General features: G+C 44.7%; 1 protein-coding gene across 2 annotated transcripts in view; it reads right to left on the bottom strand.

The window, feature by feature from the left end:
- LOC139371399 (Rho guanine nucleotide exchange factor (GEF) 3) overlaps positions 1–12608 on the bottom strand; it is a 93234-nt gene that overhangs the window by 48340 nt on the left and 32286 nt on the right. For both annotated transcript variants that reach the window (XM_071111788.1, XM_071111790.1), the window contains exon 3: positions 4633–4692. In XM_071111788.1, the coding sequence (XP_070967889.1) occupies positions 4633–4692 (60 nt within the window). The remainder of the gene's footprint in view (positions 1–4632; positions 4693–12608) is intronic.

Here is a 12608-nt window from a genome sequence, read left to right as displayed (position 1 = left end):
CATACAATTGAAGCTGCTGACGCAAATGCAAAATGAAAAACCAATCGAGCTCATATTGAATTTAAACAAACATGACTAGACAGGAGACGACAGATGCCAATTGTTGTCTGTCCCGATAAAAACATGACAAACAAACTGGGGGACTACAATGCATAATAATTACTACCTTTGCCAGCCTTCTCTCTAGAAAGGCCCATGCTACAGTGACGTGTCACATGTAAAATAATATTCCGACACACTGCTGTAGTGATGTGAGAGACCCTCAGTGTTAGTCAGTGAGAACTGAAAGCTGTTGTACTGTAATGTTTATTACTGACACTGGTTCTAACAGCACATATGGAGATGAGCAATGCTCTCTGATGTTTTGTTCCCTTTAAAAAAATATTATTAGAGTTATTTGGAGCTAATAGAGTTATTTGGCTGTCCCCATTAAATAACCCTTTGAAGAACCCGTTTTGGTTCCAGGTACAACCCTTTTAGTTCCAGGTAGAACCCTTTTGGAGAGGGTTCTACAGTATATGGAACTGAAAATGTTTCTACTTGGAACCGAAAAGGGTTTTACCTGGAAACAAAATATTGCATACAAGTTTCTATTTAATCCAAGTAGGAGATAATGTCTGTGCTCTGCCACTTGTTGGGCTGAAGTTTTGTTTACATTTGGTGAGGTGTTGTGTCATTTTACATGATACCAAGGGAGTCTGTTACAGAGGGCTTCGACCAACTTGGATAGAGTATACACTATCATACTGTAAATGGTTCTAATCATATAAAGGTTTCTACATTTATACTTCCTCTTTCTCACGAAGCCATCTATTTTAATGACAGAGAGTGTTAGTGCAAAATGGTCTAGACAGTTGAAGGCTGTTGTGGTTTGTTGATTCCTCTCTGTCCTGTTAAATATTCCGCTCTCTGCACTCCCTGAATCCAGCCAAATACACACACACACACACACACACACACACACACACACACACACACACACACACACACACACACACACACACACACACACACACACACACACACACACACACACGGGTAGATAAATAAACTTGATTTACAGCCCAGAACAACTTTCTCACATGAAACCAATTACTCTTACAGCAACATTTATAAAAGGTTCAACTTCATATTAATCTCCAACACCACCCCAACATCAACATACACTATATATACAAAATTATGTGGACACCCCTTCAAATGAGTGGATTCGGTCTATTTCAGCCACACCCGTTGCTGACATAAAATTGAGCACACAGCCATGCAATCTCCATAAACAAACATTGGCAGTACTGGCCTTACTGAAGAGATCAGTGACTTTCAACGTGGCACTGTCATAGGATGCCACCTTTCCAACAAGTCAGTTCGTCAAATTTCTGCTCTGCTAGATCTGAGCAACAGCGGCTCAGCCACGAAGTGGTAGGCCACACAAGCTCACAGAACAGGTAAAAATCGTCTGTCCTCGGTTGCAACACTCACTACCTAGTTCCAAACTGCCTATGGAAGCAACGTCAGCACAATAACTATTCGCCAGGAGCTTCATGAAATGGGTTTCCATGGCCGAGCAGCTGCACACAAGCCTAAGGTCACCATGCGCAATCCCAACCTTCGACTAGAGTGGTGTAAAGCACACCGCCATTGGATTCTGGAGCAGTGGAAACGCGTTCTCTGGAGTGATGAATTACGCTTCACCATCTGGCAGTCTGACGGACGTGTATGGGTTTGGCGGATGCCAGGCGAAAGCTGCCTGTCCCAATGAATAGTGGAATAATGGTCTGGGGTTGTTTTTCATGGTTCGGACTAGGCTCCTTAGTTCCAGTGAAGGGAAAGCTTAATGCTACAGCATTCAATGACATTCTAGACAATTCTGTGCTTCAAACTTTGTGGTAATAGTTTGTGGAAGGACCTTTCCTGTTTCAGCATGACAATGCCCCCATGCACAAAGCAAGGTCCATACAGAAATGGTTTGTCGAGATCGGTGTTGAAGAACTTGACTGGCCTGCACAGAGCCCTTACCAATACCTCAACCCCAGGTCTAATCGGCCAACATCAGTCCCCAACCTCACTAATGCTCTTGTGGCTGAATGGAAGAAAGTTCCCACAGCAATGTTCCAACATCTAGTGGAAAGCCTTCCCAGAAGAGTGGAGGCTGTTATTGCAGCAAGGGGGGCACCAACTCCATATTAATGCCCAGGATTTTGGAATGAGATGTTCAACAAGCAAGTGTCCATATACTTTTGGTCATGTAGTGTATGTGAAAATGGAGGGAGATGTGTTTCCAATGACATCATCTGTGTGCTTCATGTGATTTTAACCATTTATGAGGAGGCAATGCCTACTAATTGCCTACTAATTGCCTACTAATTGGTTGACAATGTCATTGGAAACACTCGTCCTCTATCTCTATCTTTTTTACTACAGAACATAGAAACACGCCATTTTCACATACTGTATGTTGATGTTGTGGTGCTGGAGATGATGAAAATGACGTTTCCCTTTAAGATGCCATGTTTAGCTCAGAATAAAGGGATTGTATTTGGTCCTGATTGAATACTTTAATCGTCTCATTAGTGTTGTTGTGTGGTTGTGTCCTGTGGCGAGTGGGCAGCCAGTTCTAAGAACAATGCCATTAATGTGTTAGTCCTCAAATCCAGATGAAACTATTATCATGCTGGATTAGACAGATTTAGACAGAATAATAAATTGTGCTGTGTTGTTACTTACAGGTGGGCCCCCAGGTTAACCTCGATTTCTGGCTGTCTCACGTTAATTCTATGAGCCGAGTGAAAACCAGACTTGGTAGTGTGGCAAAACAAGATTAGGGTCAAATCAACAACTAAGACATTTGCCATTTTCCTCAAAGAGTGGTTGAATACCTTTCACATATCTAGCTATGATCTGGAATACACAGATCTACAGAACAAGATCACTGACGTGTGCTGTTGTTGAACCCTGCAAATAAAGTTTGTAGCAAAGTTCTACATGTTGTAGCAATTCGGGAAGCATCAAGACAGCTTCCATGGGGGTGCGCTTATCCGTTTTATCAACAACATTTTTTATTACAATATATAGACTCCTATAAATAGAGAGGAGTGTCCTATGTGGAATACACGTCACTTTGGTTTAGAAGCATCAAATCAAATTGTATTACACATATTTAGCAGATGTTATTGCGGGTGTAGCGAAATGCTTGTGTTCCTAGCTCCAGCAGTGCACACATCCCATCTGGCCCTGCTATCGTTAACGAGTGTACAGCCTATTACGACAATCCACAGCATGTTGTTGTTATTGTAGATTTACCGTTGAGTCGCTTGATAGCGATCAATAGGTTCCTCAGCAGAAGGAAAAGCAGTGAGAAACAATAGTTGGCCTCCTTTTCCAGTGGGCCCTTGCCAGCGGAGCCTTGGCCTTGTCGATACGAGGCCGGGCCATTGTGTGAGCCCGACCAGGCCAGTTAGTCAGTCAGTCACACTGCTGAACACAGGCCAAACAGGCAAGTGGCACCATATCACCTCCCTACCCTTACCCCTGGCTGTAGTACTGGTTCTAGACTATCCCTGCCCTGGTACAAGCTCTGGTCCTGCCCGGTCCTGCCCAGTCCTGCACTCTGCTTGCCATGGACTCCAGTCAAACTAACACGGGGCTAGATTACATTACACAGGACATGGCCAGGCCGTAACTCCTAAAATAATAGTTTACTACTTATCATTGATGTGCTCTTGAATAAAAATGTATGAATTAAAAAAATAAAACCTTAATAATAGTAGGAACTGTAGGTAAGGAATGTGTTGACTAGAATACTGAAAACAAGTTTGACTGTCTATAGCTAAAGATAATAACACAATGAAGTGTTTACAAGATAATCCAAAAATAGATTGGATCTATTAGAAACCGTTTGTATCTAAAATAAACAATTAATTCCATGGAGAAATGTTTCCTATTTCTCTCTGACTTTACAACCTGAGTTATATCATTTTAAAACGGTAAAGGGAGGAGTGCTGTTTTAAAAACAATGGTCGGACAAAGACAGTAAAATCACAATGCTCTGCATTCAAACACAACAGTTCCACCTCACATCTGACCTCATACATCCCACACCCAGATCTGTCTTCGCCAGTTCTGGACCTGTCAATCAACTGACACCCCACCCAGATACACTCACAGCTTCCATTATCACCCAGATGTGCTGCCTCTACACTTTAAAGAGGAGCTAAGTAGAAAAACACGTTGAAGTAGATTCCACATGGTTGGTTTTGTGTTTTGACACGCTCAATGTATTCTGTGGAAACAGCCAACAGCCAACACAAGTTCAAGGCATATACTGTACTGTAACTTATCACTGATGCCATGAAGCATTTTTTTTGCTATTTTTTAAAAACTATTTTGTTCTTTGACTGAGCTACACACTGTCTGGTGTGTCAAGGTTTCTTCAGTCTTGTCTTTGAAAATACAGCTCTGGAGCAATTGCCGTTGTTGTTTAGAATATCACTTATCGGTAAGAAGAGGAGAGATGGGAGCTACCATACAAAGGTGTTTAAGATGGTCCTAACAAGTTAATGTCAGAGAGACAGCGATAGAGTGGAAAGGAGGGGTGAAGACAAAGCCAGTGTTCTGAGTTGAATCTGTACTTACGTTGATGTCCAGACTGCACAGGCTGAGAGAGTCCACATCCCTCATCTGTTTCCTCTTCTTCTGTAAACACACAATAACAACACAAAGGGTGAGTTTTAGGGACAAACATTGAAGTTTAAGTAACATGAGAGCAACTGAATTAAAGTAATTAACTACCTCACACGGTTGCTAAGCTACAGGTTGACCTATGAAAACCAAAAAGGGTTTCTAACCTCTAGGGTCTTTCGTGATTGATAAAGGTCAAATGAAGGTATGGAGGCTATGAGGCCAGTGAGAAGAAGAGGTACAGTCTCTTTCTATATGGAGGCTATGAGGCCAGTGAGAAGAAGAGGTACAGTCTCTTTCTATATGGAGGCTATGAGGCCAGTGAGAAGAAGAGGTACAGTCTCTTTCTATATGGAGGCTATGAGGCCAGTGAGAAGAAGAGGTACAGTCTCTTTCTATATGGAGGCTATGAGGCCAGTGAGAAGAAGAGGTACAGTCTCTTTCTATATGGAGGCTATGAGACCAGTGAGAAGAAGAGGTAAAGCCTCTTTCTATATGGAGGCTATGAGGCCAGTGAGAAGAAGAGGTAAAGCCTCTTTCTATATGGAGGCTATGAGGCCAGTGAGAAGAAGAGGTAAATCCTCTTTCTATATGGAAGCTATGAGGCCAGTGAGAAGAAGAGGTACAGCCTCTTTCTATATGGAGGCTATGAGGCCAGTGAGAAGAAGAGGTACAGCCTCTTTCTATATGGAGGCTATGAGGCCAGTGAGAAGAAGAGGTAAAGCCTCTTTCTATATGGAGGCTATGAGGCCAGTGAGAAGAAGAGGTAAATCCTCTTTCTATATGGAAGCTATGAGGCCAGTGAGAAGAAGAGGTACAGCCTCTTTCTATATGGAGGCTATGAGGCCAGTGAGAAGAAGAGGTAAAGCCTATTCCTATATTTTTCATACTCTGATTCAGAGTTTCGATAGGAATGAAACATCCATGTGCCTCAGGCTAACAGAAATCCAGCATACAGTAAGCCAATCACTGGTGCACTTAATAGTTGGCTCTTCCCCAACCATTTTAGTAGATAAACTAGGCTGCTATATTTACGGGCCTAGCAGCAGTTAGTCTAAATGGATTCCATCCGCTGTTTCCTTCTACTTGGCATTGTATTCTCCACAGGCTGTAGTGTGTTATTATTGTTGCCCTAGAACAGTTTAATTTCCATGACAACAAGTGTTCTCCAGCTTGGCTACCAGGGCTTCTCTGAGGTCAGGGAGAGCAGTTGAACAATGTATGTAATGGAACACAGGAAGCACAGAGAGAAAGATGAATTATGTATGTGAACTCAGTACAACACGGTACACACTCAGGTTGTACAACTGATGTATATTTGGCCTGAAACAACGGAGTTTGTCCTCACAAAAATCTCTCCAAAAAGCTTGTGTATTGTCTCCACGACGTCTCCACAGACGCACACACATTGTCTGGAGCTGAGCTGAACACAACAATGACACATCCTTCCTACTTTAAACAGAACATCACAACACACTCCAACAGATCTTCTCCAGCTGAACAATGGGGAACATGGAGCACAACGCAGACAGGTGTGTTGTTTGGAGCGTGTTACATGCTGTATGGAAGCCGTATGCCAATAGTCTTGGTAGCACAGACGTATCTAAACACTTACAGTGAGCTCCAAAAGGACCGTGATCATGTTGTTGTTTTGGCTCTGTACTCCAACACGTTGGATTTGAAATGATACAATGACTATGAGGGTAGTTCAGTAAAAAATGACAGCACTTTTTGTACATAGTCCCCCATTTTAGGGGACCAAAAGTATTGGGACAATTTCATGTCTATTAAAGTAGTCAAAATGTAGCATTTGGTCCCATGTTCCTAGTGCGCAATGATTACATTAAGGTTGTGACTACACAAACTTGTTGGATGCATTTGCTGTTTGTTTTGGTTGTGTTTCAGATTATTTTGTGCCCAATAGAAATGGATTTAATTTTGGAGTCACTTTTTTTGTAAATATGAATAGAATTTGTTTCTAAACACTTCTACATTAATGTGGATGCTACCATGGTTACGGATAGTCCTGAATGGATCGTGAATAATGATGAGTGAGAATGTATGTTACACATGATGAAAAAAACGTTTCATAACAGGAAATGACTGGCGCCCTTAGTTCTACCATAGTTTCTGGAGACAACGTTTTCCGTTAAACTGACTACTCAAGGTCATCATTATTTGAAATCTTATTAAGCATTCAGAGAAACACAACTGGTTCGACTGAAAGGACACCAGTCATAGTTCACGGAACTGAAAGATTCACTTCCAAATAATAGGGAAACTTGACAGAGAGCTTTATCTTACAATTAACACATTAACATTTGAGTGACAGATCTATATTGAAGATATTGATATATATACAGTTAGTTTGCAGAGACATTCTGACATGGATATTATGATGAAGCCTGGAGTCAACAACTCAGCAGCATCACTACTTTTCATCATTTCCATCACCACCCCATTCTCCATCACCATCCCCCTTCTCTTCTCCATCACCAACCCCCTTCTCTTCTCCATCACCATCCCCCTTCCCTTCTCCATCACCAACCCCCTTCCCTTCTCCATCACCCCCTTCCCTTCTCCATCACCAACCCCATTCCCTTCTCCATCACCAACCCCCTTCCCTTCTCCATCACCAACCCCCTTCCCTTCTCCATCACCATCTCCCTTCCCTTCTCCATCACCATCTCCCTTCCCCCCTGCCCTAAGACAGGAAATCTTTACTAGGATTAAATGTCAGGAATTGTGAAAAACTGAGTTTAAATGTATTTAGCTAAGGTGGATGTAAACTTCCAACTTCAACTGTAAGTATCAAAAGTAAAAGTATAAATCATTAAAAAAAAGTATTATATTAAGCAAACCAGACGACACAATTGTCTTGTTTTTTAATTTACGGATAGCCAGGGTCACAGTTCAACACTCAGATCGGTTGATAACAGGAAATCCGTAAAGTACAGGCAGGGAATAGGCAAAAGGTGTCGTTGGTGAGGCAGTCCAAGTCCTATCATACACGGGAGGATTAAATTACGGGAAAAACAGAGCTCCGAATAGAGGTGTGTCACAAAACAAACAAGACCTCACATTGATGGGGTGCAAAGAACTGAACTAAATAGTGTGTGATAATAACATACAGGTGTGTAAACAGGTGATTAGAATTCAGGTGATTGGGATCTGGAGAGTGAGCTGCGTTCAGGGGATCTACGTGTTTGAGGGTGTGGGCTGGAAGCAGACGTTACAGAGTCAGGGAAAATCTAAGGAGTAAAAAGTACATTATTTTCTTTAGGAATGTAATGGAGTAAAAGTAAAAGTTGTCAAAAATATAAATGGTAAAGTACAGATACCACAAAAAACTTAAGTACTTTACACCACTGCCCATTCCCTTCTCCATCACCAACCCCCTGCCCTTCTCCATCACCAACCCCCTGCCCTTCTCCATCACCCCCTTCCCTTCTCCATCACCAACCCCCTTCCCTTCTCCATCACCAACCCCCTTCCCTTCTCCATCACCAACCCCCTGCCCTTCTCCATCACCAACCCCCTGCCCTTCTCCATCACCAACCCCCTGCCCTTCTCCATCACCCCCTTCCCTTCTCCATCACCAACCCCCTTCCCTTCTCCATCACCAACCCCCTTCCCTTCTCCATCACCAACCCCCTGCCCTTCTCCATCACCAACCCCCTGCCCTTCTCCATCACCCCCTTCCCTTCTCCATCACCAACCCCCTTCCCTTCTCCATCACCAACCCCCTGCCCTTCTCCATCACCAACCCCCTGCCCTTCTCCATCACCCCCTTCCCTTCTCCATCACCAACCCCCTGCCCTTCTCCATCACCAAACCCCCGCCCTCCTCCATCACCAACCCCCCGCCCTTCTCCATCACCAACCCCCTGCCCTTCTCCATCACCAACCCCCTGCCCTTCTCCATCAACCCCTTCCCTTCTCCATCACCAACCCCCTGCCTTTCTCCATCACCAACCCCCTGCCCTCCTCCATCACCAACCCCCTTCCCTTCTCCATCACCCCTTCCCTTCTCCATCACCAACCCCCTGCCCTTCTCCATCACCCCTTCCCTTCTCCATCACCCCCTGCCCTTCTCCATCACCAACCCACTTCCCTTCTCCATCACCCCCTGCCCTTCTCCATCACCAACCCCCTGCCCTTCTCCATCACCCCTTCCCTTCTCCATCACCCCCTGCCCTTCTCCATCACCAACCCACTTCCCTTCTCCATCACCCCCTGCCCTTCTCCATCACCAACCCACTTCCCTTCTCCATCACCCCCTGCCCTTCTCCATCACCAACCCCCTGCCCTTCTCCATCACCCCCTTCCCTTCTCCATCACCCGCTTCCCTTCTCCATCACCAACACCGTTCCCTCCTCCATCACCCCCTTCCCTCCTCCATCACCCCCTTCCCTCCTCCATCACCCCCTTCCCTTCTCCATCACTAACCCCGTTCCCTCCTCCATCACCCCCTTCCCTTCTCCATCACCAACCCCCTGCCCTTTTCCAGTGCAACTTCCAAAGCCCTACAACCCCCAGCCCCCATCTCGTAGACCAACACCAGGTATAAATAAATCATTTTCTTCCCGTAGAAAGAAGCTTAAGCTAAGCTTAGCTTAGTGTCAAAACGTTTCACTAGTTTATATTCACTCAGCCTAGTTCACATTAAGGCTTCACTCAGCCTAGTTCACATTAAGGCTTCACTCAGCCTAGTTCACATTAAGGCTTCACTCAGCCTAGTTCACATTAAGGCAAGTCTTTGCTCTAGAGGCACAGCAGGTGCAGCCGATCCAGGGAACATGTAACACTTTGTGTAAAGAGTGACAGGTGACGAGTCTTCCACACACACACACACACACACGTACGCGCACGCGCACACACACACACACACACACACACACACACACACACACACACACACACACACACACACACACACACACACACACACACACACCTTATCATACAGATCATTGAGTGCATGGGGACACAACAGATGGTGACTAGCTCTCTGTTTGACTATACAGTGAAACTACCTCTGTTTCCTCCAGACCAGAGGATGTTGTGAAGACCTGTTCATCTCACTAATATGTGACAGGTCTGTCCTAAAAGGTAGTAAGTAGTGTGTGATTGGACAATGCAAACATTTTTTTTGCATAACCTACTAATAGAACATTACAGATGATGTTCAAAATTGAATAAAGAATATTATACCTTGAGACAATAATTATTGTGGCAGTTTATGCATTCCCTTAGCTAAGCAGGATGAAGTACTACTAACATTTCAACTATCACTTAATTTGTAATGCAGGCTGAAACAGAAAAATATAAAATACATGGTAATTTCAGGGCTGGTAGGATTCTCACTATAACTATCCTCCAGAGCAGGGTTGGTAGGACTCTCACTATAACTATAACTATCCCCCAGAGCAGGGTTGGTAGGACTCTCACTATAACTATCCTCCAGAGCAGGGTTGGTAGGACTCTCACTATAACTATCCTCCAGAGCAGGGTTGGTAGGACTCTCACTATAACTATCCTCCAGAGCAGGGTTGGTAGGATTCTCACTATAACTATCCTCCAGAGCAGGGTTGGTAGGATTCTCACTATAACTATCCTCCAGAGCAGGGTTGGTAGGACTCTCACTATAACTATAACTATCCTCCAGAGCAGGGTTGGTAGGACTCTCACTATAACTATCCTCCAGAGCAGGGTTGGTAGGACTCTCACTATAACTATCCTCCAGAGCAGGGTTGGTAGGACTCTCACTATAACTATCCTCCAGAGCAGGGCTGGTAGGACTCTCACTATAACTATCCTCCAGAGCAGGGTTGGTAGGACTCTCACTATAACTATCCTCCAGAGCAGGGTTGGTAGGACTCTCACTATAACTATCCTCCAGAGCAGGGTTGGTAGGATTCTCACTATAACTATAACTATCCTCCAGAGCAGGGTTGGTAGGACTCTCACTATAACTATCCTCCAGAGCAGGGTTGGTAGGACTCTCACTATAACTATCCTCCAGAGCAGGGTTGGTAGGACTCTCACTATAACTATAACTATCCTCCAGAGCAGGGTTGGTAGGATTCTCACTATAACTATCCCCCAGAGCAGGGTTGGTAGGACTCTCACTATAACTATAACTATCCTCCAGAGCAGGGTTGGTAGGACTCTCACTATAACTATCCTTCAGAGCAGGGCTGGTAGGACTCTCACTATAACTATAACTATCCTCCAGAGCAGGGTTGGTAGGACTCTCACTATAACTATCCTCCAGAGCAGGGTTGGTAGGACTCTCACTATAACTATAACTATCCTCCAGAGCAGGGTTGGTAGGACTCTCACTATAACTATCCTCCAGAGCAGGGTTGGTAGGACTCTCACTATAACTATCCTCCAGAGCAGGGTTGGTAGGATTCTCACTATAACTATCCTCCAGAGCAGGGTTGGTAGGACTCTCACTATAACTATAACTATCCTATAGAGCAGGGTTGGTAGGACTCTCACTATAACTATCCTCCAGAGCAGGGTTGGTAGGACTCTCACTATAACTATAACTATCCTCCAGAGCAGGGTTGGTAGGACTCTCACTATAACTATCCTTCAGAGCAGGGTTGGTAGGATTCTCACTATAACTATCCTCCAGAGCAGGGTTGGTAGGACTCTCACTATAACTATCCTCCAGAGCAGGGTTGGTAGGACTCTCACTATAACTATAACTATCCTCCAGAGCAGGGTTGGTAGGACTCTCACTATAACTATCCTCCAGAGCAGGGTTGGTAGGACTCTCACTATAACTATCCTCCAGAGCAGGGTTGGTAGGACTCTCACTATAACTATCCTCCAGAGCAGGGCTGGTAGGACTCTCACTATAACTATCCTCCAGAGCAGGGTTGGTAGGACTCTCACTATAACTATCCTCCAGAGCAGGGTTGGTAGGATTCTCACTATAACTATCCCCCAGAGCAGGGTTGGTAGGACTCTCACTATAACTATAACTATCCCCCAGAGCAGGGTTGGTAGGACTCTCACTATAACTATCCTCCAGAGCAGGGTTGGTAGGACTCTCACTATAACTATAACTATCCTCCAGAGCAGGGTTGGTAGGACTCTCACTATAACTATCCCCCAGAGCAGGGTTGGTAGGACTCTCACTATAACTATAACTATCCCCCAGAGCAGGGTTGGTAGGACTCTCACTATAACTATCCTCCAGAGCAGGGTTGGTAGGACTCTCACTATAACTATCCTCCAGAGCAGGGTTGGTAGGACTCTCACTATAACTATAACTATCCCCCAGAGCAGGGTTGGTAGGACTCTCACTATAACTATAACTATCCCCCAGAGCAGGGTTGGTAGGACTCTCACTATAACTATAACTATCCTCCAGAGCAGGGTTGGTAGGACTCTCACTATAACTATCCCCCAGAGCAGGGTTGGTAGGACTCTCACTATAACTATAACTATCCCCCAGAGCAGGGTTGGTAGGACTCTCACTATAACTATAACTATCCCCCAGAGCAGGGTTGGTAGGACTCTCACTATAACTATCCTCCAGAGCAGGGTTGGTAGGACTCTCACTATAACTATAACTATCCTCCAGAGCAGGGTTGGTAGGACTCTCACTATAACTATCCTCCAGAGCAGGGTTGGTAGGACTCTCACTATAACTATAACTATCCCCCAGAGCAGGGTTGGTAGGACTCTCACTATAACTATCCTCCAGAGCAGGGTTGGTAGGACTCTCACTATAACTATCCTCCAGAGCAGGGCTGGTAGGACTCTCACTATAACTATCCTTCAGAGCAGGGTTGGTAGGACTCTCACTATAACTATCCTCCAGAGCAGGGTTGGTAGGACTCTCACTATAACTATCCTCCAGAGCAGGGTTGGTAGGATTCTCACTATAACTATCCTCCAGAGCAGGGTTGG

This window comes from Oncorhynchus clarkii, chromosome 17, assembly GCF_045791955.1.
Source record: "Oncorhynchus clarkii lewisi isolate Uvic-CL-2024 chromosome 17, UVic_Ocla_1.0, whole genome shotgun sequence".
Lineage (NCBI taxonomy): Eukaryota > Metazoa > Chordata > Actinopteri > Salmoniformes > Salmonidae > Oncorhynchus > Oncorhynchus clarkii.
This window is presented reverse-complemented; position numbering and strand designations above follow the sequence as displayed.